At 42.9% G+C, this 27,142-nt stretch overlaps 2 protein-coding genes across 5 annotated transcripts in view; one reads left to right on the top strand and one right to left on the bottom strand.

The window, feature by feature from the left end:
- Positions 1-5,086, top strand: part of ERICH6B (glutamate rich 6B) — a 65,320-nt gene extending 60,234 nt beyond the window's left edge. Inside the window, exons 15-16 of the mRNA XM_054014422.1 lie at positions 2,919-3,147; positions 4,650-5,086. Coding sequence (XP_053870397.1) covers positions 2,919-3,147; positions 4,650-4,874 — 454 coding nt within the window. The 3' untranslated portion in view covers positions 4,875-5,086. The remainder of the gene's footprint in view (positions 1-2,918; positions 3,148-4,649) is intronic.
- Positions 5,087-7,090: 2,004 nt separating this feature from the next.
- The window catches only part of COG3 (component of oligomeric golgi complex 3), a 55,496-nt gene continuing 35,444 nt past the window's right edge, over positions 7,091-27,142 (bottom strand). For 3 of the 4 annotated variants that reach the window (XM_054014389.1, XM_054014379.1, XM_054014409.1), the window contains 7 exons: positions 26,074-26,194; positions 22,988-23,076; positions 22,744-22,878; positions 13,736-13,811; positions 11,945-12,072; positions 10,779-10,877; positions 7,091-9,361 (listed from right to left, as the gene is read on the bottom strand). In XM_054014389.1, the coding sequence (XP_053870364.1) occupies positions 9,332-9,361; positions 10,779-10,877; positions 11,945-12,072; positions 13,736-13,811; positions 22,744-22,878; positions 22,988-23,076; positions 26,074-26,194 (678 nt within the window). In that variant the 3' untranslated portion in view covers positions 7,091-9,331. Of the gene's footprint in view, positions 9,362-10,778; positions 10,878-11,944; positions 12,073-13,735; positions 13,812-18,615; positions 19,087-22,743; positions 22,879-22,987; positions 23,077-26,073; positions 26,195-27,142 lie in introns of those variants that run through there. The other variant, XM_054014399.1, reaches the window with a different exon arrangement.

The following is a 27,142-nucleotide window of genomic DNA, read 5'->3' as shown; positions in this document are numbered from 1 at the left end:
TGCCCTGGGTGGGGCAAAGCCAGGTTTGGGGCCTGTAACCTGAAACCCACTACTCAGAACTGAAACCTTTGGGCTTTGGCTTTGACCCTAGGCAGTGGGGCTTCAGCCCTGGGTCCCAGCAAACCTAATGCCAGCCCTGGTGACCCCATTAAAGTGGGGTCGCGGCCCACAGTTTGAGTACAGCTCTTCTAGTCATAGAGTGAAATCCAATGGACCTTTGGACTCTCACTGTAATAAAAGTGTGTCAGACTGCATGTTATAGACAGCATCAAGGCCTTTTTGGGGGAGCCTGAAAGGGTTTTCTCTTTGATTCCACTATGAGGAGAAATGGCTAGGGCAGGGGTGGCCAACCTGAGCTGGAGAAGGAGCCAGCATTTACCAATGTACATTGCCAAAGAGCCATAGTAATACGTCAGCAGCCCCCCATCAGTTCCCCACCCCCGCTCCCAGTACCTCCTGCTTACCGGCAGCCCTGCCAATCAGCGCCTCCCCCTCCCTCCCCGCACCTCCCCATCAGCTGTTTTGTGGCATGCAGGAGACTCTGGGGGAGGGGGCAGGAAGGCGTGGAGTGGAGGCAGAGCCAGGGGCTGAGCAGTGAGCACCCCCACACACTCACCTTGGAAAGTTGGCACCTGTAGCTCCAGCCCTGGAATCGGTGCCTATATAAGAAGCCGCATATTAACTTCTGAAGAGCCGCATGTGGCTCCGGAGCCACAGGTTGGCCACACCTGGACTAGGGCATGACATCACCATTCAGAATGGAAAACAGGTCACAAAGCACTTTGGGCCCAAAAGAGTTGCACTGCTAGGCCAAACCAGAATATGTGAGCCCCTCCTGCCCGTCCCACACAAGACCTTCTCAGCGTTCCTGCTGAATAAACACAGCAGAATGAAATTCAGTCCTAGGCACAGGATCAGAACTAGGCCGAGATACCACTTACACCCTTAAAATAGGGCTTACGTGGTGCATCAACCTAGTGCGGCTGGCCCTCTGCACTGGGGTGACCATCACCCACCAGGATGTATAATGTAGCAACACAACACACAATAAGTGCCTAGCCACTCACTGTCAAAGTGGCTATACTTAAACGCTCAAGAAAAGCTGCAAAGGGAGTGTTGTTTTGCTCTGTTGGTGGGAATTAGGAAACAAAAAGCATCACAAAATCATTTTCTGGGTGTGTGTCAGCCCACAAAGTAACAAAGGAATTAAGTTCCACTCAGATAGATGAAAAACTACCTAACTATATGTACAGTGTGCTCATCCCCATGCTATGTGAGTGCCTTACACTTATGATCAAAACAGTTGAAAGACCCTCTCAAGGCCTAGTCTAGTTTCTTTTCCTAGAGGCAGCTGGAGTGAGCAATTGTGATGCTACTTTAATAGTTTTTTGTGGAGTAAGTGTGTGAGGTTGCCGCTCAGCTTTGGCATTTGCGATATTCAGTTAAATAATCCCCTTTTGAGGCCATTGAAAATTATACTCAGGAAACAGATGTTGGAGAACAGCAGGTGAGAGATGGCCTTCTGCTTGGAAGTGGTTAATCTTATAGCCAGAAATGCTTCCGAGAGACTACGTAGGGAACATTCTTCTTCCACAGCTAGTCATAAGCACCCATTGGGAGCAGCACACCTGCACCTACCCTGTGCCAACTGCTTTTAGAAGTATTCCAGTTATCTCAGTTGCATTTTGAGTTCAATGGTGAGTGTGTATAGTGGGGGGCAAAGACTGCAGCCCAGCTCCGTGCCACTTTGTAAAAGAAAAGTACCAAAGGGATACGTACCAATGGTGAGAGCTCCCTTAGCTCAGGAATATAGATCAGAGGTGGGAAAACACTTGTATGGTTTTAGCAGCAAATACTTGCTCAGCAGTGGGAGATGCACCACACGCACTGGCTTCCCCTTAGTTTGACAGGCCACACCCATGAAGTGTCTGATGGCTGTAGAATAGCTATTTGCTAGGATGAAGCCAGTATGGTCCAAGTGAATCAAGTGGACATCAGTTAAGTTGGATCAGACGCAATGGGGTCAAAAAAAGCTCATCAGCCACAGTCTGGGGCCGATTTTCAAGAACTCGACTCCCATTCAGGTGGCAGATGAAGAGCCCCGCAGGTTGAGCACTGAATGTTTTTTAAAACCTGGCCATAAGTATCATCACAGGAGCTAGGGGCTTTTGAAACTCTGGCCACAACTGTGGGAGAGCCCTTGAAAATCTGTTTCCTAGAGCCCCCTCCACCTTCCCCACTTTCCCTTCATTATGGAAACTGTGATAAGTAGAGCAGGTCAGGAACATACCAAAACTGTTTGAGGGAATAGGTCATTTTCAACAAATTTCTGGGTTCAACATTTTTTTTGAAAATTTGCTTTGAAATTGTCTAAACATCCCATTTTGACATTTCCAAACAAATGTCCATTGGGTTTTCAATCTGAACCAACCTTTCCTTTAGAAATTGAAGCTAATTATACTAACAATTTTAATAAAAAAGTCAAAGTTGAAACCAAACATCACGATTGACCTGACCAGATTTGATTTATTCTTTTGATTGTCAGTTCACAAGAACTTTTGAGCGTGGCTCTTTTCATCCTGATTGGCACTAGGAACATTTTTTCAAAAAGCTCAAAAATGTTCCTGGGATGAGAAAACCATTTCCTACTCAGCTCTGCTTACAAGTGCATCCATCACTTGATAGGGTGTAAATGAAGCTTTTGTGTTTGGCTGAGTTCACAAACAAAACGTGCTGGGCATGATTCTGATCGCATTCACACTGCAGAACATCAGGAGAAATTACGCTGATGGCAACAATTACACCAGTGAGAGGAGAATGGGTCCTAAGAGGCCAAACGAGCCGTTCTTCATTATTTATATTCCCCAGGCAGTGTGCACTTTGTCTTCTGCGTGCCTTAACTCAGACTCTTTCTCTAGGCTGAATCTGGATCGCCTCACTGGCTCCTACTTTGATAAGAAAGGAAGAAGACAGAAGCACTGGAGTTGGCAGGACTTCAGCCATCATGTTCATGCACCTCCTTTCCAGTCCATCTGCATGAAACTAAACATTTATATCAGGATTAAAATTGTGGCTCAGGAGCAAATTTACTTATCATTTACTAAACAACAAAACTGCATCTATTTCAACATGGGGACTAGGCTAAAGGTAAGTTCTCAAGACTAAGCATCAGCATTACATATCCATTTCCTATTTACCAATTAATAGGACTAAATTGTCCCAATGGACAGGGCATTAACTTCTTCATAGAAATGGTGCGACTGAAATGTGACATTTTCTGGAGTCCTGGTAGTGTCCTTTGTTAAAAATCCTTCCCGACTATTTAGTAAGTTTATTCCACATCTGCAATTGCTGCTGAACAGAGCAAACTGAAAACTGTACACTGGAGCGTTTTTCTGTCAGAAAATGCTGTTTTGGCAAAATTGAAACTTCCTACAGGCCTGATTCTGATGAAATTTCAATTCAGAAAAGAAATAAAAAGCATTTTGATAAGGTTAAAACATTCCATTTTAACATTTTCAGAACAAAAAAAAATCAAAATATTCTGTTTCAAAATTACTTTTCATTTTGAAATGTATTATAGAAAATAAGTCAATTGAAACAAAAGTTTTGATTTTCTCTAAACAAAATGTTTCAATTAACCTGAAACTAATTTCTCCCTCTCCCCCAGAAATCCTGTTTTGCAGGAAACTGTTTTTAAGGAAACTTAAATGGTTTTTGTTCCAATTCAGAACTAATCCAATGAAACGGAAATTCTGGTTCCTGACCAGCTAGCTCTCCTGCTGAACTTAGCTTAATAATAGGGTAGTGAACTTGCAGGCATACATGTGTATATCAGTGCCCTCTGCTGGATGAAAACAGAACTACTCAGCTCTTTACCATTGTTCTTACATTGCTAGCAGCTATGGAAATCTTTTAGCTAAAGTGGCGGGTGTCCCGCGGCTTTGAAGTGGGAAGATCCAAGTTCACACCCATAAACAGAAAGCTGGGGACCAAAAGTCCCAAGACTTTTCTTCAGCTGCTGTACTGATTACTGCACAGCTGAAAGTCCCACTACACCATCCCCCCCACACATCTTTTTAAATATTTAGCTTGTGGGAGAAAGACAAATTGGAGACGGAGGGATTAGTTCCACCTATGTTCACTCAACTTTACTCAGTTCCTGTTTGAAGGACCCAGGGACACTGTTGGTCCTTCCTTAGACTTTTAAATAGGGTTTGCTTGGCTTTGTAGAAATTACTCCAGAATGTGACATCAAATAAAATCAAAATGCATTTCTTGTGCATGCCCTGATAACAGGGGTGTCTCAGAACGACGCATTGTGGGATTATTTTCAGTGAACAAAGGATGCACCAGGAGGATTTCACAGTAAACAGGTGTGAAGAGTTTAATTTACTTTCTGTGGCAAATAACCCCTATCTCACTTGGGCTACTAGAGACACAGCTTCAAGGTGTATAACTATTTTAGGTTTTTCAGTTTACAGGTGAAGATTTAATATGGTTTAAATAAAAGCTCACTGTAAACACATTGCATGAGACTGATAGTGCAGCATTTTCTGATATTCTGCAATGGGACTCTAAGTATTAATCATGTGGCCTTTTCGGTTGGCTCGGAAGATTAAGTTCTCTTTACATTGACTATTTTGCAGTTGAAAGACACAGCCACGCTCCACTTACTTAAACCAACAGAAAGCCAACTGGGACTACTCCTGCACTCCAAAAGCATTCAGATCAACAACCTCCTAGCCAAAATGAAGAAAGTGTTACGAGACCTGCAGCGCACGCCATTAAACAAAATTCAGGGATTGCCTCTTGTTCTAGCACAGCTGCGTAAACTGCTGAAATGGAGACGTAGAAAGATTCTTGCCCAGTAGACACTCTGGGTGTTGCAATGTTAGAGTTCTCTCTAGTCAAGTAAGATTACATGAGCAGTTCATGGTGAAAACAATAAAACTCATTTTCAAGCATGTCATAAGTGTTTAGCTGTATTCCAATGTAGAGCATCTATGGCACTAAACAGCACATTTGAAAATATGCAGTGGATTGTATATTCCTACGGATAGACCAATACATGTGCACTAGTTTGATAGAATGAGAAGGTGGTTCTTATAAGTAGGAGAAAGGACAATGGGGTAACCTTAAGTTTGGTGGGAGCCTATGTCAATCAGTGCCTGTTGCGTGACCCAGTGAGCATGCCTTGCCCAGCATTTCAGCCCAGAAATTCATTGTGGGATGAATAAGCAGCATGTGTATAGTGCAACAAAACACCCCTCTTGGTTACTAAAGGGGAAGGGTATGAATATGAATGAAAGTAAAAGATTGTGGATGAAGAGCCTTGTGTGGTATGAACTCCCTCTAATTCTTATCACAGTGATCATTCCAGGGGGTTAACAATGAAGTAGCCTGAGCGACAAGGGTTGGTGTTGAATAAGCTGGCTGGTGTGTTTTTATTTGAAGCCTCTACCTGTGTCCTTCAGTGAGACAGGGTGAAGAGAACGGGGCTCTGCCACAGAGCGTAACCGAAACTACAAGTTAATCAAAGAAATGGAGCTAAGAATTTTTTTCCTCTGTGAACTGGTTTTCTTAAATGAAACAGTTGGGCACCACTATTATTTCAGTCTGTCCTTGTAAGTCACTCTCTTCAGTCTTCATGATTCTTTTGCTCTTCTCTGAAAGGCCTTCGGTTTGTCTACAATTTTCTTGAAGTGCCCAGACCTGAATGGAGTATATTCTAGGAGTGGTCTGACTGGTACTGAATGAAAAGGGACTATACGTTCACTATTCTCCATAACATATGGTCTCTGTGCATATAGCCTAAGCTTTTTCCCCCCTACCATTTCACAGTACCAGCTCATACCTAATTCACTATTATCAAACTTGGCCTCTTTATGTTACTGCATGCCAGATTTCTCTCCCCTTGAATACCTGGGTTTCATATTTGCCCCAGCTACAGTAGCTTGCATTTTAACAGGTTCAGATTCATTTTATTATTTCCTGACAATATTTTTACCTCTCTAGGTCCCTTTATTAGTCATCACTACTTTCTTTAGTCTTTCAGCTAGCTTTCCATCCACATGGCAGCACTCATAACCAAATCAATTTCAATTAGTTTTTCCCAACTAAAATTTCAAGATGCTATCAAATGATGTACCAGAATTCAGATCTTAGATGTACTTCATTCACTAGTTCAGTAAATGTATTAAAAGGTGATCATGTTCATGTGGCATGACGTTCTTTATAAATTCATTCCGCTTATTCTTTATGGCTGTTTTAATGTTTACATCCAGTGTACCTAGGAAGGCATGACATGTTACAGAATTTTATAAACTTAGAAAAAAAATTACTTATCTAATAAATATTCCTTCCATAAACTGAGTGTGTTTTATGTTGTCCCCACATCATTCCTCCTGTTTGAAACTTCTTGGCTTGGACAAAAAGGGTGCCCCTATGATTTTCACTATTGTATTAGCAATTGGGACGGAGGTGGAAACTGGACCGAGACTCAATACAAATAAATAATAGTGTCCAAAAGACTTCTTTGGGTGCCACTTAGTTATTCACTCAATTTAATTTTGTATGGTATAATTCAAACAGGTGTTAGGACCCTGCCTCTTCATTATGTTTTGTGTGTCCAGGAGAGTGATCAAGAAGCAACTGCTATGAGGCACCACTGCATGACAATTAAACCACTTGAATTCTACAAATTAGATTAGGGAAAACAGGATTCTTTTAAAAATAGTTAATTCAAATGCCACTGTCAAAGCCAAGGGATACATGGGAAGTTTATATTGTATTTACAAGGAAAAAACCACAACAGTCTGGAAGGAACATTCCTACAGGACTGAACACCAGAAGAACAATACATTCAATACGTAATGACAAAGGACAGATAGATGAGCCAGCAAGTAGCTAGGCAACAAGAAAAGCCATCATATAAAACAAGGGCTGAATAATACTTGTGCGTTCTGCCATCAGCTCCCAAGTTTACTCTTAGCAAAAGCCAATTAGTTAAAATATTACAACCTTGGCTTCTTCCCTATAATAAAATTGCAGTGAAGAGACCATTTAGTCACACAAGATCCTTCATGAGTAAAGAAAATACAAATTTACTTTTATTATGACTATAAAGAGATGAATTTAACACAATTAGCTGCACACTCCGTACTCAGTGATACATCTGTCTGTGCCAGATAAAGTCAGTGCTCTTACTGCTAACAACAAAATAGATCTTGTCTTTCTTAATGAAGCATCGTACATGCCTGCAGGATATTTATTGGTTTGCCATTACAGTTATCTTGTCAGACAAGTCTCAAATACACACAAAGCTTTACTCAGGGACCAAAATAAGAAGCAAAATTTTTATTAAAAAAAAAAAACATTAAAAACAGCAAATGTCTAGTCAGATCATATAAAGCACTTTAAATTAATCTTTTGAAATTATTTACACTATTGTATATGTAAATATCTGAAACTGTACATGTTTAAACAAATCTTCATTTACCAAACAGGCTGAATAAACGGATTGCTCTTGTAATCTTTTAAATCAGCTGTGCTAGAGCTCTGAGTATTTTAGAAGTGAAAAGATTCAAAACACAAGATAACATAATATTTTACCCTTCAGACCATTTCTGTACAATTAATTCAGTCATAACTCTGTACAGCAATCATGCACTCTTTTGTAAAACACTATAAAAAGACCAAATGTACATATATTACAAGGCATTGGACAGTATTTTACAGCCTATGTTCTTGAATAGGTAAAGGGAAGGGGTATGTTCTCTTCCTTGTTAGTTCCTTAGTTAATTTCAAAAAGTTACATGAGATCCTGTAAGTACCATTTCCATACCCCAGAGTGTCTGCTATAATGCTGCTCATGGTGGCTTTAAAACTTGCCATTTTAGTATCCAGTCAGCTGATCTGTAACAGCAAAACTGTTAAATCAAGTTACCAAAAATATGTAAAATTTCTACAACGTGCAAGCTAGAGAATAAGTAAAAATCTGCCATTTAAATTGCTATCTTGCCTTCCACATATCTATACAATAAGGGCATTAAAGACACTCTAAAACCATTTTCAGTGTTTCATCCAGTTTATGGACAAGTGTTTAAGCACTTAGCCTTCTGAAAGGGAACATAGCAATGTTGTGTATCAATCATTCATTGCACGCTGACCATAATCAGATGTTACACATATGCATAGTTTACTGATCAGCAGGTACTTCTTTCATGACCCTAACTTACAAAGGTGCTTTTGTATTCACTCATCATCACTTCTCCTTTACACATCTTTACTCCACCGAACCAGTACTCCACAAATTCCATAGTCACAGCTTTGCCACCAGGAGCTGCTCTTTGAGCCCCTTTCCCTGGCCTACAGCATCTTAGCACTCACTTCTGACAATGTGGCTGCACTGCTCAACCTTAAATCAGAAAAAATAAAAACCCTTAACCTGAAACCTTAAGTACCTGAAAACTTTAATGCTAAGCCTTACCTTTGCCATAAAGCCTTTAGTACATGGATAGTTCCCCCTCACAAACATTAATTATATTGCACAGCTTTCCACTGCAAACCCCATATATTCTTTTCATAACATGGTCAGAACTCTAATTTAAAGATTCTTCACTTAGAACTCTCCAGTATATCAAAGTACAGGTGTCCGTGCTCACTGCTATTAATCAATACAGGCACCCAAAATACATGGCATCAAATATTGCAGAACATTCTGAAATTCAAGGGAAACAAGACAGTTTTCACAAATTAATATACTTTGAACTATGTTCATCAAATGTATTGTGGACTAAGAAGATTCTTCAGAGGGTTGAGAAAAATGAGTGTGCCTGTCAAAACGAAGCTGCAGCAACATTTGACACTCAGGTCACCATCCCATTCAAACACAGTGCACACTGACTTTTTTCAACTATGATTTCCTGTCATTTATCTTCAGTGTCCCCCGGGAAATTGCTAGTTCTTTTACTGCACACACATCTTCTCCATACAAGGAAAAGATATAAGGTCTTAAATATATTTAAGTCTTAGCATTTCAATCTGAGACGTGTTTACATCTGATGGCAAGGCAGAAACCGAGCTTGGATAAAAATCTTCAGCGAGTTTGTTCCCTTAAGTTTTAGGAAAGAAAAAACTGCCGTACTTGAAACAACTTGTAGAACTCAATTCTTCTGTAAATCAGTATTAAGCAGCCCGGGGAGTATTAAAGCTGATGCCTTGACGGATCCCAGTGTAAATCCTTTATTTACTTCTGGCAAATGACTTCATGTCCCCTTCGCTGCCTGGCATACCACTGAAATTTACCTCAAATGGCCTGACTGTTGGGCTATTTAGACATTGACAAAAGTAGGTTCACCTGAAAGGCAAAATGAAAGTATATGTTAGCTATTGTGTTGTTACCATCATCCAAGGTCAGGAGCAGACTTATGCTGTTTGAGCATCTAAACAAACATTCTACAAATCTCCAAGGATTTAGAGGAACCAAGAGAACAATTATAAGAATATTGGTCAAAAAGTGCAATCTCCAGTTCTAGCTAACTTACAGACTCCTACTATGCAATCGATGACTTGACAAACTAGCTCTTCCAACTGTTACAATCTATTGTGTCAACACGGCTTCTAATAAATCTGAGGGAGGGATAGCTCAGTGATTTGAGCATTGGCCTGCTAAACCCAGGGTTATGAGCTCAATCCTTGAGGGGGCCATTTAGGGATCTGGGGCAAAAATCTGTCTGGGGATTGGTCCTGCTTTGAGCAGGGGGTTGGACTAGATGACCTCCTGAGGTCCCTTCCAACCCTAATATTCTATGATCTGCATGCAATTTTAAAAGAAAGTTATGTGCAGTAGCCATTTGATAGACAATTAAGTAAATTTAAAATACCCAAGAGGAGTATCTGAATCATTTACATTATTAATAACCCAGAAAACTTTAGCTTACATAAACCAGAAGGGGAGGAATAAAAGAGATCCAAAAGACTGGTGCACCATTGTCCATCACTGAAAAGACAGAAATCTCACTACTGTGGGGAAAAAATCCACCTTATCCCAGTAGATTATTCCTGCTCCATCTTCAGAGGAATTTAATATTCTTCTCCCACTTCATGTTCCCTGTCAAAATACCCTGTGGGGAAATTCCTCCTGTCCACATTTTTGATTAACAGTTTAATACTGTGTGAACAAGAATCACCAGCTGATCCCCTATACCCAAGATACCACTGATGCCCAATACATTTTTGTTTTAAAAAGCTATGGGATCGCTAAGAGAGTGGCTTATGCAGGGCCTCCTGATGCAGAGAGTTCCTTACACTGATTATCTTTGAGGATAAAAACCCTCCTTAAACCTGAAATTCTGTTTAAGTTTCCATGATTAGCCAAATTTTTCCAGTTGTTCTTGAGTTCAAACAGATCCTTGCAATTCCTTCAGAATTTGTACACACCTAGCACATCTGATCACTTCTCCAAAGAGGAAAGGTGCCTGAAGTGGGTGTAGTTCACCAGAACAGTCCTTGCTATGACCTTGTACAATAAAATCCCAACGCTGCATGTCTTAATCACTAATCTCAGTTTTAAAACAGTTTAATAGATATTTGTAAAAACTAAACAATTGCATTTGCTCAAGGTTTAGAGTTCAAATTAATTCTGCATTTTCAAAGAATCAGAAAAGAGGAATATGAATAAAAATTAGGCAAAATGGAAAAGCAGGTCAATTTAAAAATGTGAACTAGTCATGTGAAAATGAGTAATCTGTAAAATAAAGAGCTTCACTTTATACCTGTTCCATTGAAGGACAAGCTATGATCTGGAGATCTTCATTGCTAAATTCTTCCTTTAACAAAGCATGGAGTTTCTGGAACACTTGCTGAATATTATTCTTTATAAAGGAAAGAAAAACATTTAGTGTTGGAATATCACAAGATCTGTCTCAAATATGAAACAAACTGAACATCCTGTGTATCAAACAGCCTCTGAAGTGAATGGAGAAGTGTGTGTGGTAGAACTCTGTGCTCTTAAAAGTGGTTCTCCTCTAAAAATGGCAAAGAGAGGTTTCCTCGTCTATTGTGTGACTACTCCAGATCATATGTGCTCCAGATCAAAGATGGGGGGGGGAGGGTACGGGGGGAGTTCTTAACACTTAACCCTGTACACTTAACCTGGCATCTAAGAACCATGCTGGGTTTTCTAGTGTGTGCACATTCACCAGTAACAGGCCCTCTGTTAAACCTGGGCAACCCTCATTGCCTTTGATCGGTCTGCACAGGTATAACCTGACTGGACTTACCAAAGGTTGGTGATATACAAGAAGAAAGAATCCAGCAACTCTCTCAATATAGTGTTTGCTGTGCTCACTGGGTAGGAGTAAAAGCAATATACACCTCTATCCCAGTATAACGCTGTCCTCGGGAGCCAAAAAATCTTATCGTGTTATAGGTTCGTTATATCGAACTTGTTTTGATCCGCCGGAGTGCGCAGCCCCGTCCACCCAGAGCACTGCTTTACCGCGTTATATCCAAATTCGTGTTATATTGGGTCGTGTTATATTGGGGTAGAGGTGTACATTTATTTTCTTTACTCTGAACACTTACATCAGGTCTGTGAAATAAGGTTCCATTTTTACACAGTCCCTTTTATGATACACTAGACTGCTTACTTATTACATGCATGGTGTCTTTCATATGATTACTGTCTGGATTTCTAATGTACAATAACAAACATAGAAGAGTATGTAATGGACAAGAGCAACAGAAATTCAGAAAATCTTGTCAAAGTTAACAAGAAAAATAAATAATCATCTGATAAAGAAACTTAGAAACAGCTACATTAATTCATTCCTACAAAAAATAAATGAGCTGACAAAGCACACTTTCAGAATCTATTCAACTACGTTAAGGTTGGCCAATCTATGGAAAGTATGCTGATGTACACACTAACAATACTTACCCTAATTGGCTTAAACAAAATGAATTCAGTGTCCTTATTGGCCAAGTATAATGACATGCTTCGTAACATTGATGGCAGCTTTGTTTTTATTGTCTTATAAGTGGAAGACACTAAATCATTGACCTTTGCTGGAAATAAAATTTAAAATTATTAGACACAAATATTTGCTCCTGCTGGTTGAAAGTTTATGTTCCAAATGATCTCCTCTATTTTTTCCCTACTTTATGCACATCACCACCCCACACCCCTCTGAACCCCCAAAGTCACAGTCACCACCCTTCAGTAGTAAAAAGCCTCGACAAGACTCCTCCCTTCGAGGTTCCTTATTTAGTTGGAGATGTGACTGTTGGGCAATACTCAGACCAAGAAAAGAAAATAGTACTTTGCAAGATGTCCTTAAAGCATTCAGGCCTGGTCTTCATGGAGACAGACAGAGCACCTAGCACTAACCATATGCCTGAGATGGCTATGCAGCCTGCCATCACAGGAATGCTGTGCTGGATTGAAACATGCTTTCTATATTGTTGCTACATATTTTTAATGCCATTTTCAAAGGGGCTTGAAAAAAACATGGGGAAATATTCACAAACTTTGGGGGGAAAAGGGTTACAGCCTTTATTTTTTTACTCTTGCAGCTTTTGTATTTTCCTTTCCCTTCTCCAGCCTCCGAGAAATCTGACAGCATGGCAAATAGTATGTAGGACAGTCCCAATGAGCTAAGTGCTTCTTGAAATTTTATTTAAGATAAACAGGTTCTCATTTGCACACATGCTATTCACATTTGCATTTATGTACAGAATCACAAAGCAAAAGACATAAGCTAGAAACTATAGCCAAGAGTTCCAATTAGCAGCAAGATTGTCTGACTTGCAATGAGGCAGCACTGAATTATAAACAAACGTGTCAGGCTTTGCATTTTAGAAACTTAGTGCAACTAAAGGTTCAGATCTATGAAACAAAGATTCAGATTTCTAGATCTACTTTTTGTAAATATCACAAAATATTAACTGCTCAAACCCAACAAAGGTTCCTAGGAAGTGTTCTCATTTGAGCTCTTAATATGAAGGAATTTGTAGTTGGCTTCCCACTTTGCATAGTCTCAAGAGTTGAAAACGTAATGTATTTACAAAACTATAAACAATAAGCCTCAAAGTAATATTCAGTGATCCCTTTGATACAGAAGCAGGAGCTTTACCTTAATCTAATCAAGGTAACTTTCAAGTACACTTTGCATTAAATGGTCATCACATGAAAAGCGCATTTCAACAGTCACATCTTCAACACTGTTTAATGCACCCATGCACTGCACAAATTAAACTCATGTTTTCAAGTTTTTCAGACATTGAAAGTCACCTAGAGGATATGGAAGATGAAGCTCTCTGGTATTAGATACTGAAACTAACACAATTGTTGAAAATACTTTGACCAAGATTTTCAAAAACTAAAGCGACAGAGAGCTGTTGTGTGCTTGGCACTCTGAAAATCAGAAAAGTTCCTAAATATGGATTAAGGAACCTAACATTTTAGGCTAATTTTGAAAGTCATGGCCTAGGATGACAGAAAACAAATTACTTCCTGAAATCGTTTAGCCCAGAATGCATTTTGTATTGCTTTAATGTTCTCAAAAGTCATAACTAGAAAGGTTGTTTGGGTAAGTGGAATAGTTTTCAAAACAAGTTCTAGAAAAGTGGGAACTAATACAAACTGTCCTTCATCAGCCAATATACTATCCCACAAGAGCCTCGATAAGACTATTCTGAATAAAATGAAAAATGTAAAGCAAAGGAATACCTGGTTGTGCCCAAGGCTGCTGTGAAAGATTGTATTTGGGACCTCCCTGACTGGCCATTGCTTTCAATGCGGCAACCTAAAACAATTAGATTGAAAGAATGCGAAAAAATTTTTCCATTGGTATCAAAAAGTGAAATCATATCAAACAAGCCAGTAACATTTAAATAAAAGTCTTAAAATTTCTAGTCTGAGACAGTTTTTTTCCTTTCTTGTATATTTTGATTGAGGATATAAATAGAAGGAAAGTCAAGTCATGACAAATGCAATTCCAAAAACAATAGTGTAAGATTTCTGCTGCATATTTATTTATACAATTAATAGGAGGCTAATTTAATCTTGATAATACTTATGCCTGCCATAAATGAAAAGGGAAGCAAAACGAGATACATTAACTATTTCACAAGAATCTGTAGCTACATAAAAGATAACAGAGTAAGCCCTTAAAAGGAAAAGCGTACCTAGCCAATCTTGGCCAAAAAAAATGCAAATGCAGTAGTCAAACCCATGTAGGCATCTTAACATGCTGATTTGTCAGAATGTCATACTGTACAGTATAAAAACTCTTCTCACAACTGAAATTAGAAATGGGGCCAGATTTACAAATATATTTAGATGCCTATAGATAGGCACTTTTGTATATCCCACTGGGGGCCTAAGTAAGCTGGGTGCATAAAGTCTATTGAAAATCCTAGGAATTACACACCTAACTCACTTAGGCACGTTTGTAACTCTCACTAGGCACCTACCTCCATCTTTAGGCATCTACATATTTCATCTAGTCCATGGACCAAGGTAAGATAGGCACTTTTTTAAAAGTAAATTCAGTCTATAAGTCTATGAGTTGTAATTTTCTGAACCCCCCAAAAGCAAGGAAACAGGATAACTTTGGTGTCACTGCAACCACCAGTCTTGAGGTGTCACGATCCTCATGAAAAACCTGTTTATATGCAGTTATACTAAAGAAGTTACAAATACGAGGACTCATAACAATGCTCAGCATGTCCAGTGCTTTTCCTCTTCAAAGCACTTTACAAACATCATTTCTATTGTATGATCTTTCCACACTGACCTTGCATATAAAAAGATAACTTCAAGAGAACAAACTCAGCATTAATACTGGTTCAGAGATGTACACTGAACAGAAAAGAAGCTTTTCTGCATCCTCCTTCAAACAGACACATTTACTGCTTAAAGTCTACCGTACAGAAAGTGTTACTCTAAAAAAGTGTGACAAAAGTTACCTCCATGGATCTCTTGCCTCCATCTCAACAGTATACATTAGGGTTACCATATTTGAACATTGAAAAAAGAGGACACTCCATGGGGCCCCGGCCCCGCCCCAACTCCGCCCCTTCCCCTCCCCCGGTCCCACCCCTTTCCCCACCCCCGGCCCCGCCCAACTCCGCCCCTTCCCTGTCCCCATTCCAACCCCTTCCCCAAAGTCTCCGCCCCCTCCCCTGAGCACCCCACATTCCCCCTCCTCCCTCCCAGCCACACGAAACAGCTGCACCAATTCTAAAGTCAGGCACTCCACTAGTATAGACTCCCATGACTTTAATGAAGCTGCTCAGTGGAGGATCTGCCCCGGCCCTCAGTTTTTGGGAGCGGTCAGGACACGCAGCTCACACTGTTCTGTTTCCCAGCTCCCCAGATGCCTTGGAGCACCCAGTTCTCCTCCCTGCCCGGTAAAATCCCGGACATTTTGAGCTATTTAATTCTTTAATTCTAAAACGTAATTCTTTATATGTAGTGAACTTTGTATTTTCGTTTTGGCATTGTGTTTGCTCCTAGGATCAGGGGCAGCCAGGGTCTCCACGTGCTTGGCCCGCCACAAGCCAAGCTCAGAGGCTCCCATTGGCTGGGAAAAGCTCCAATGGGAGCTGTCGGAGCCAGCCCCTGCAAGCCCTGCCCCCGCAGCTCTGATTGGGCAGGTATTTCGCAGTGATCCACCACACTGCTGTGTCTCATCACAAATGGGGAGCTGAGTGCCATACAGCACACCCCAGCCCCAGGAGCTCTGATCCACTTGCAGGCAAGGCAGCCCGATGCCCATCGCAGCCAGAGCTCTGATCCCTCTGCACACTCCTGCCTTTCTCACACTGCCCTCCCCTCCTCCCCCACCACAGTCAGTGCTTTTTGGCGACTCCCCGGAGCAGCTCCCCCAGCGCTGCCCCCCACCTGTGCAATCAGCGGCGCATGGTACTCCCAGCTTTGCTGCTCCCTGACTCTTCGGCTCTGTTTAAGAGCCAAGCTGCCCTAGTGCTACCGGCTTCAGGCACTTCTCCTACCTGGGCTCCACCTGAGCTGCTCCTCCCAGCTCAGACTGTAAGAGCCGAGCTGCTGGCTTCTGGCAGCCCTCCCCTACCTCAGGACCCAGAGCTGGCTGGACACGTCCCTTCCCCCGGCTCCAACTGAGCTGCTCGGCTCCGCCCCCTCAGACTTACAGAGCAGAGCTGCAGGAGCCAGCGTTACCGGCTTCAGGCAGCACCCCCCCTGCCTCGGGACCTTGCACCGTGGGAGCAGCTCAGCTGGAGCCGGGTAGGAGAAGTGCCTGGCTGGGGGCTCGGGGTCCGGAGGCGGGGGGGGGGTGCTGCCTGAAGCCAGTAGCGCTTGCTCGGGCAGCTTGGCTCTGTAAATCTGAGAGAGGAGGAGTGGAGCAGAGCCACAGGGGGAGAGGAAGTGCCGGCCATTTTCCCGGACATGTGTGGCTTTTCAGCAATTCCCCCCGGACGGGGGTTTGATTGCTGAAAAGCCGGACATGTCCGGGAAAAAGAGGACGTATGGTAACCCTAGTATACATCAGGAAAAAAAAAACTTATTTAATATAGACTACTTCTATCTGCCAGGATAAGAACACTATTCTTCCATGAAAAATACTGCCCTAAATGCACTGTGTTACAATCTCTCACACTGCAAATAAAGCTCGTATTGCCATTTTAAGCAAGACTATTATGGTTTATTCCCAGGTATGTTTGCTTGGTTGGTTTTAGTTCGTGTTCATAACTTAAAATGTGACACAGTAATTCTGTTTCTAAAGTTTTCAATACCATATTCATAAAAATTGTGCAAAAACTATATTAAGAAAATAAAACTGTTGCAAAGTCAATCATGTAGAAATTAGGAAATTACAAACTATCATAATGCATTTGAACATGCAACCTTAATTCTGGCATTTCCTTAACTTTTCAATGCTTGACTTTATACATAAACTGCTAAATGAACATTATGATGTCTGCAATTTCCTGGGTTTTTAAAAAAGCAAACTGAAAACAAATCCCATCTTGTGGCATCATATTAACACCCACATGGTTCATCAGCAGGGTCGGAACCTTCATATCCACTGCCACTTGAACTAAGAATAACTGGCAGCAATAGTAGATTGTCGTCCTCCAAGTGGACAAACGCTAGAGGGGGATGAGACCTATTTGCTTGTGTACAGTTACTGACAGCAGAAGAATGGCCAAACTCAAGAATCTTGGGTTCCATTCCACGTTAGTGGTTAAAGACCCTTCTGCCCCAGTCTCCCCACCCTACCACCCCGTTCATCCGAATCCTGTCTCTTCCTCTCCTCCTGTGCCAGGAGCAGCACTTGCAAGGAAAAGACTTGGCTCACCCCACACGTTCACGGGCTTGGGCATTCCGAATACTGACAGAGTCTTTCGAGAATGTAACTAATTTAATTAACTGCCACACTCTAAGCCTCTAAGCACATGACATCTGTGATTTTTCAAGAGCTTATACACTCAGTAAAATTTGGCTGGCTTTTCATGAAACAGCAAAACAAAAATCCCCAGCACCATGGGCACCCCCTTCCCCCCCCGGCTAAATTTCAAGTCCCTGCTCCAAAGCACTGAATTATGTCCCTGCTCTGGCCTGGTCTACACTAGGCGTTTATGTCGAAGTTAGCGCCGTTACATCGAATTAACCCTGCACCCGTCCACACCGCGAAGGTATTTAGTTCGATATAGAGGTCTCTTTAATTCGACTTCTGTACTCCTCCCCGACGAGGGGAGTAGCGCTAAATTCGACATGGCCATGTCGAATTAGGCTAGGTGTGGATGGAAATCGACGCTAATAGCTCCGGGAGCTATCCCACAGTGCACCACTCTGTTGACGCTCTGGACAGCAGTACGAGCTCGGATGCTCTGAACAGCCACACAGGAAAAGCCCCGGGAAAATTTGAATTTGAATTCCTTTTCCTGTCTGGCCAGTTTGAATCTCATTTCCTGTCTGGACATTGTGGCGAGCTCAGCAGCACTGGCAATGATGCAGAGCTCTCCAGCAGTGATGGCCGTGCAATCTCAGAATAGAAAGAGGGCCCCAGCATGGACTGATCAGGAAGTCTTGGATCTCATCGCTGTGTGGGGTGATGAGTCCGTGCTTTCCGAGCTGCGCTCCAAGAAACGGAATGCAAAGATCTACGAGAAGATCTCTAAAGACATGTCAGAGAGAGGATACAGCCGGGATGCAACGCAGTGCCGCGTGAAAATCAAGGAGCTGAGACAAGGCTACCAGAAGACCAAAGAGGCAAACGGACGCTCCGGATCCCATCCCCAGACATCCCGTTTCTACGAGGCACTGCATTCCATCCTAGGTGCGGCCGCCACCACTACCCCACCAGTGACCGTGGACTCTGAGGATGGGATATTGTCCACGGCCGGATCCTCGGACATGTTAGCGGACGGGGAAGATGAGGAAGGAGAAGAGGTGGACGAGGCAGTCGACAGCACTCACAACGCTGGTTTCCCCGACAGCCAGGATCTCTTCATCACCCTTACAGAGATCCCCTACCAACCGTCCCCAGCCGTTACCCCGGACACAGAATCTGGGGAAGGATCAGCCAGTAAGTGTTGTAAACATCTAAACATTTATTTTTAACAGAACAGGAATATTAACAATTAAAAAAATGGGTTTCTCATGATTAGTTTGCCCTAGGCGCTTAACGGTTCAGTCATGGGCAGTGCAACTATTGAAAAAAAAATCTAGCAATGTCCAGTTTTGCATGATTGTCCTGCCCAAGCCGCTCTACTGTTTAGTCACTGCTACAGCAGCTAGAGTAAAATGCGGTCTATATGTCCGGGGATGGAGCAGAAATCCTCCTGTGACATCTCAAGGAAGCTCTCCTGGAGGTAATTGGAAATCCGTTGCATTAGGTTCCTGGGGAGAGCGGCCTTATTGGGTCCTCCGTAGTACGACACGTTGCCGCGCCACGAGACAAGCAAGTACTCGGGAATCATTGCTCTGCACAGCAGGGCGGCATACGGCCCTGGTCTTTGGAGGCTTTCCCGGAGCATTCTCTCTTTCTCGCTGTCAGAGATCCTCATGAGGGTGATGTCGCTCATGGTGACCTGCTTTGAATGAGGTAGGGGAATGTTAGTGTTGGGACTGCTTTACTGTTCCTTTACAGAACTGTAACCGCTGGTTTGCAGCCACGCGGTGGAGGCGGGAGAGGGGCAGCCGAAAGGGATCGTTCCCGGGGACAGCCGCGAGGGTGTGGGACAGGAGCAGAGTTCCTGCTTGCCGGATTGCTGGCAGCAGGGACCGACATTGATTTCAATGTGAAATGAGGCCATTGCTAATATTAAAGTTTTAAGCTGCCACGAGTCTACGGCTTACCATGTCTGCCTGCAACAGAAATTCCGTTGTCCTGACACGGTTCTCAAATGTGCTGTGCAAGACCCCAGGCACTGAATGCGAAGGCCGAGAATTCGACCTTGTGCTGAGTGCGCATGTGATAGGTGCTGTGCATGGTCTTGTTCACAGAGAAAGACTATGTTCTTTGTTCACAACTACATTTATCTTTCTGAGGAATTCACTCCCTTTTTCCCATTCCCACAGCCCCATCTGCGACTGTCTCACAACCTAGCCTGGCATCACACTCCCAGAGGCTAGCGAGGATTAGGCATAGGAAGAAGAGGACACGGGAGGACATGTTCTCAGAGCTTATGGCCTGCTCCCGAGCCCAGGCAGCACAGCAGACCCAGTGGCGGGAGAACTTGTCCCAAATGCAGCAAGCAAACATGGATCGGGAGGAGAGGTGGCGGCAGGAAGACCAGCAGGCGACTCAAACCCTGCTTGGACTACTGAGGGAGCAAACGGACACGCTCCGGCGCCTTGTGGATGTTCTGCAGGAGGACAGAGCCCCACTGCAGTCCATCTCTAACCGCCCTCCCCCGCCACCAAGTCCCATACCCCCCTCACCCAAAGTGCACAGAAGGAGAGGCGGCAGAGTCCACGCCAACTCTCACTCCACCCCTGCAGAGAGCTCTAGTAGCAGAAGGCTCTCATTCCCCAAAATTTGACAAGTTCTTTCCTTCCCGCCTGACACAAGCCCCCGTCCAAGTTTCACCTCCCAGTTCCATGTGTAGTTGATAATAAAAAATATGTTTCTGTTAACTAATGTTTCCATCATGTTCTTTTGGAGGAGGGGGGGAAAGGGGGATGGTAATTGGATAGGACAGTCACCTTTGGCAGGGTACATAGGCGGGGGCAGGTACAGCAGCAGGGCACATACACAGTGCAGTGACTAGTTGCCCTGGTCAGTCTGGGAGGTGGTTTTCATGTTCTGTAGTGGGGGGTGGGTTGCTCTGTGACTTTGTGGCGGGGGAGGGCAGTTACAGATCTTAAGCGGCGGTCCTTATGCAGGATCACAGAGCCACACAGCAGGAGATCTGTAACCGTCCTCCCCCTGCCACAAAGTCACATAGCCCCCCCATACACACAGTCCCGATCAGGAGGGGTGACAGGCTCCGTTGAAAGAACCAGCCCACCACAGCGGAGCCTGTCAATCCTTGAGTTTAGAAGCTTTCTTTGCGTCACTACACTACACCCGCTCCGCACCACAATCCGCGTCCCGGTTTTAAAAAATTCCCGCAAAAACAGTAGTAAAGAAAACGGTGTTCATTAACAAAGTAGAACTGATTTTATTTCGAAACGTGTGTTGGAAGGGGGGGAGAAGGGGGTATGTAACTGGAGAGGATAGTCAACATTAACTGGGTAAAGAAACGGGGGCAGGTTCGGCTTCTCTGTACACAAACTTTACAGTCACAGGTTACCCTGCTCACTCAGGAACTTAGCTTTCAAAGCCTCCCGGATGCACAGCGCGTCCCGCTGGTCTCTTCTAATCGCCCGGCTGTCTGGCTGTGCGTAATCAGAAGCCAGGCTATTTTCCTCAACCTCCCACCCCGCCATAAAGGTCTCCCCCTTGCTCTCACAGAGATTGTGGAGCACACAGCAAGCTGCTATAACAATGGGGATATTGGTTTCGCTGAGATCACAGCGAGTCAGCAAGCTTCTCCATCTCCCCTTGAGACGGCCAAAAGCACACTCCACCACCATTCTGCACTTGCTCAGCCGGTAGTTGAAGAGTTCTTTTTCACTGTCCAGGGCGCCAGTATAGGGCTTCATGAGCCAGGGCATTAGCGGGTAGGCTGGGTCCCCGAGGAGGACTATAGGCATCTCCACATCCCCAACAGTTATTTTGTGGTCCGGGAAGTAAATACCTTGCTGCAGCCGTCTAAACAGACCAGAGTTCCTGAAAACACGAGCGTCATGAACCTTGCCCGGCCATCCGACGTAGATGTTTGTAAAACGTCCCCTGTGGTCCACCAGTGCTTGCAGCACCATGGAAAAGTAGCCCTTTCTGTTAATGTACTGGCTGGCCTGGTGGTCCGGTGCCAGGATAGGGATATGAGTTCCATCTATGGCCCCACCGCAGTTTGGGAATCCCATCGCTGCGAAGCCATCTATGATCGCCTCCACGTTTCCCAGGGTCACTACCTTTGGCAGCAGTACATCAACGATTGCCTTGGCTACTTGCATCACAACAACCCCCACAGTAGATTTGCCCACCCCAAACTGGTTCGCGACTGACCGGTAGCTGTCTGGCGTTGCAAGCTTCCAGAGGGCTATGGCCACTCGCTTCTGGACAGTCAGGGCTACTCGCATCCGGGTGTCATTGCGCTTCAGGGCAGGGGACAGCAACTCACAAAGTTCCAGGAAAGTTCCCTTCCGCATGCGAAAGTTTCGCAGCCACTGGGATTCATCCCAGACCTGCAGCACTATGCGGTCCCACCACTCAGTGCTTGTTTCCCGTGCCCAGAATCGCCGTTCCACGGCATCAACATGACCCATTGCGACCGTGATGTCCTCGGCGCTGGGTCCCCTGCTTTCTGAGAGGTCTGTGCTACTCTCAGACTTCAGGCCATCACCGCGGTGACGTAGCCTCCTCGCCTGACTTATCTGCATCTGCCTCAGGGAAAGGTGTATGATAAGCTGCGAGGCGTTGAGAGCGGCCACAACTGCAGCGATGGTCGCAGTGTGCTCCATGCTCGCAGTGCTGTGGCGTCCGCGCTGTCACTGACTAGAAAAGTGCGCGAACTGATTTCCCGCCGGCGCTTTCAGGGAGGGAGGGCGGGAGTGATGGACGGATGACGACAGTTACCCAAAAGCACCCTGGACACATTTTTTTTACCCAGAAGGCATTTGCGGCTCCACCCAGAATTCCAATGGGCAGCGGGGACTCCGGGAACTGTGGGATAGCTGCCCACAGTGCACAGCTTCCAATGTCGACGCTTTCCCTGTTAGTGTGGACTCACAAAGTCGAATTACTGTCCTTAGTGTGGACACACACGTTCGACTTTGCAATATCGATTCCAAAAATTCGATTTAAGTAAAATCGAACTACTCTCGTAGTGTAGACAGGGCCTCTAAAGCACTGAAGCAATGCAGCTTCTCAAAGAAACAGCATGAGAATTATTTTTAACGTGGGCAAAATATGTTTTTCCCTAATCTCATTCTTAGCAATAGCGGAACAATTTCTGCTGAGGTTATAAGCAACTGAAAACGGAGTCTTATCATGGGAAGTGTCAGGCAGCCTTAAGTATAGGCTGCTCTACCAGCGCTGTCTATTATAAAATGAACATTAAACAAATTTAACTACAAATTAATCCTGCCATTTCAGGAAAAAATATTTCAGTCAACACAGCGAATACATAGCCTCTTTGTACCTTTGACATGAACTCCTCCGGCTGCTCTATAAACTGTTTGGTTTGCTGCTGAATAAACTGCTCACAAGCTGATTTCAGGTGGTGGTCTACATCTTTCTTAGAGTCGATATAATGTTCTCTGATCTCTGGAGTACCCTTGAACATAAGACAATTATCTTCTTTTTATTTGCCCAGAAATCACCACACTATTAAACGAAATGAGATTTTTTTCCTACACAGAGTTAACAAAAAGACTCCATATTACCTCCAATAAGAACTGTATCAGTGCGTTGTTGCTGTTTAGCCTAAAAAATCTTGGAACAGTCCTTGGGTTCAGGATTTTAAATGCTGCATCTGTGAAGCAGAAAGTCAACCAGACTGTAAATGTGCAGGATTCAGCCAGAGTAATTTAAACAGAAATACTTCATTTCTTCATTGCAATGGCATGGCATGATTACTACTATTTGTTATTAAAGTAACACCCAAGGACCCAATCAGACGAGCGTCCCTCATACTAGCCCCAATACAACTTCAAAATAAGAGAGTCCACACACTGGGGAGCTTACAATGACCTCACCGCACATTAAGCAGTGGTGCCCTTTGTTTGGTTTGGCAGAGAAGGTGTGTTGCCCCTTTAAGGATTAGACAGCCAACGAGATACATGCTAAGTAGCGGCTGCTCCAGGTCAGCATGGGGATTCAGACCCATTTCCCTCCCCTCCCCAGGTGATCGGAAGAGAAGGGGACTATTTACACCCATATTTGTGCAGTACAAACCCTCTTTTTCACTTGGACCAGGCTGAGCAGCACCCACCCTCCCATCCATGGCAATAGTTGAAATACCAGATTTCATCATGATCTGTGGTGGGCATTACGCTAGTCAAGCCTTTCTTGGGGGGCGGGGAGGGAAGGAATTTTTCCCTCACCTCCAGATTGGCCAAAGAGAGGTGGTTATTTTTACCTTCCCCCAACAAGCTGGGGGCTTAGTAGGATGAACAAATGAAAGGGGGGGGGGTTAGCCTACGATGTCACAACTCATGATTTAAGCTTGGTGCAGATGTCCACTGCAGCTCTTTTGTAGGGAAGGGATACGGTGATCAGATACAATGGATTGGGAAATTATTTAAAGGAGGTATTCTTTAAAGGAGTAGAAATTGGGGGTTTGGGGCTCCAATGACTGGTATGGCAGGGAGTCAACCCCCCTCCTTTATAGCCTCTTTACTCATTCAAGGTGGGAAGGTCTCAGCAGCAGGTTGGCTGAGGACTAAGATAGGAAAGGGGGTGGGCTGCCAGCAGCCCCCTGGGTATATGTAAATGATTATGGAAGTACCTGCACTGTACACTTATCTCTCAGACATTTCGGAATAAAATTGCGAGCTAATTAAACCACATCCAGAGTCTCCTGTCCTCTTTCTGGTATAGCCAGATAACCTAATATTGTGCCAGCAATGTAATAGTGCCAGCAATGTAAACGGTGCTGTACAAGACAAACTCTGTTCTTATGAAGGCACACTTCAAATAGACAAATACTATACACCAAAATGTACTCAGCCATGCAGAGAATGGTGATAGTTTAGGGACCATCCTGCAAACCCCGATTTATGTGTGAGTAGTCCTACCGATGTCAGTGGGATTATTCACAGAACTAGGGAGTTAGTCACCTGAGTAAAGGTTTATAGCATTAGACCCACACAGCATCCCAAACCAGTGACTGATGTGTTAGATGCATGGTGTCTGTTTTTTAATAAGGGGAAGGTGACAAAATTTCAGTACTGACATGGATTTGTATTTATGAGGTTTGTGGAAGTAGTGAGAAGAAAAGTAGTAATACTGATACCTGCAGTAAGTGTACCAACATATAAGTGCCAAAGAAAATGAACCCATTTCCAAAGGGGTGTGAGAGATTAAAGGGATACCATCACCCTGAAATATAGTCAAATTTAAAAAAAATAATTGGAAGTAGTTTCAGGTACTGCCTGTGTCCCAGGGTCCATTTGCCAATTTCTTGTTTTGTATACCCATATCTTCCTTTTATTTTTAAAAAGTGTTTCTCTCCTGTGTTGCTGTAAAAAAGGTCCACACAAACAGGAGAAACTGACTATTGCAAGACTAGCTATCTTGGAAGTGCTGTTAAATGCACAAAATAAACAAAAAATATATTCCCCCCCCATCTCTTTCAGTTATAATAATCTTAGTGTTATAAGTAATACTTATAAGTACCTCTTTTTCAGACTGGAGCATGATTTTTAAGTTGATGATGTCTCAAACTTTAAATCCACATTTGATTTAAGTCAAGTCAATATGCAGAAAGCTTGGTCCAACCGAACCTCTTTTCCTGTTACTTACCACCTTTGTAAGGCACTGGCTGGTACAAAAATTTATTCATTTAAAAAAAAAAAGATACAGAACAAACTTTTATGTCAGCCAGGACAAGACACCATAAGGACATATTTACCCTTTAACCTCCAGCCAACTAGAAACTACTTAATAGGAAGGAGGTCTCATTGATGTTCAAATGCAATAGATGTAATTGTTAGTAACAAGATTCAGTAACTTTAAAGCAAAGGTAACAGTGTATTAGATGACAGAGAAGAAAGGTTATTTCTTCAACTTACTCTTCTGTAATGGAAAGAGATGTTCCAGCTCCTTTTTCTCAGGCTTATCAACAGCACTGAGTCTCTCTCACCCTTCCCTTTTTTCCTTAAGATTTTTTTCCTCTGTGCTTCATAATGCACTCTCAGGAAAACATTAATAATTACTGCCTCTTCTGGATGGCCTCTGCTCTTTATTTTTCCTCCTTACTAGATGTATGTATGCTTCATGAAACAACTCTCACCATGATAAATAGAAAAGTATTGACTAACTTTACAGTATAAGGAATACTTCTCTAGTCAAACTTCTACAGAAAAGACTGGGGCAATTTTAATTTTGGCCTAGACAAGTAAGTTTCATGTTGTTAAAATCAATCTGTTAAGTAGCAGAAACAAGAAACTGCTCTGTGGAGTACAACTAAGGATGAAAGATATTTCAGCACATACAAATGTGAAGTTTATTTAGCAATAGTTTGTTGTTGTTGTTGTTTTAAACAGCATGTATGAATTGGACAGGTCAGTGGCTAAAACACAGATACAGCACTTAATATAAATCAGAAGTAAAGTAGAGTTTGTTAGAAGCATTCTCAGCTGCTGCTCTTAGTAGGTAAAACCTGTATTAGAAAGGATTAGAACAAAGCAAGACAATGTAGCAAGCATGCAGATCATTGCAGGTGAACATAAAATAAACCCACAACCTTTGCTAGCATATCAGGGGAGGGCAAGCCCACCCAGCTCTGTCTGCCAGCACTGTGAAGTACCTCTAGTTTTCTTAAGGTCCAGGGAAATTTCCTTAATGGTGAATTCAGTGTGGAAAGGAGCAATTTGTTCACGAAGAATCAAAAGGTGTTTTATTAAGAAAAGCTGTCCATCAACCTGGGTCTAAATTACAATGAGAAAAAGAATGTCAAAAACTTAAAGAAAAATATTAATATAAGAGCATAATCATAAGTTCTCCCAACTATTTCAGTTACTTGCGTTAACTAATGCTAAAGCCCTAGTTTTGTTTACAAGCCACTCTAGATTCATAGCACCAATAATTATGACCAGTGTCTGACATGCTACATTTCTATATTATTTCTGATAACTCATTCAACAGAAACAGACCATTTGTATGCTCCTTAAAAAACCCTGATTACATGCTTTCCGCACTAGTGTGCAAAGCAAGCATAACTCCCACAATCTGACAAAGGCAGCCCATGCTCTTACATAGAGGATCTTTTGTTTCACATTTTATTATATTCCCAAGACATTGAGTATGTCTACAGCCGTGCAGCTGTAGCGCCATAGGGTAAACACTTCCCACACAAGCAGAAGGGCTTTTTCCGTTGATATAGTTAATCCACCTCTCCAATAGGTGGTAGCTAGGTTGAAGGGAAAATTCTTCCATCGACCTAGCTGCATCTACACTGGGGTTCGGTCAACTTAACTACAGCACTCAAGGCGCAAAACTTTTCATAACCCTGAACAACATAGCTGGCTCGATCTACTTTTTAATTGTAGACCAGGCCTAACATCGTTTAAAAAAATAAGGAAATGCAAAGAGTTAAACACAAATACTACAGTCTGACAGAGCTATTGCTATTCTGTTTTTATTAGGGCTGTCAAAGTGATTAAAAAAATTAACCGTGATTAATCACGCTGTTAAACAATAATAGAATACCATTTATTTAAATATTTTTGGATGTTTTCTACATATTCAAATATATTGATTTCAATTACAATACAATACAAAGTGTACAGTGCTCACTCTATATATTTATTTTTTATTACAAATACTTGCACAGTAAAAAACAAAAGAAGTAGTATTTTTCAATTCACTTAATACAA

This window comes from Malaclemys terrapin, chromosome 1, assembly GCF_027887155.1.
Source record: "Malaclemys terrapin pileata isolate rMalTer1 chromosome 1, rMalTer1.hap1, whole genome shotgun sequence".
Taxonomy (NCBI): domain Eukaryota; kingdom Metazoa; phylum Chordata; order Testudines; family Emydidae; genus Malaclemys; species Malaclemys terrapin.
The sequence above is the reverse complement of the archived record's forward strand: the minus strand, read 5'-3'. Positions and strand labels throughout refer to the sequence as shown.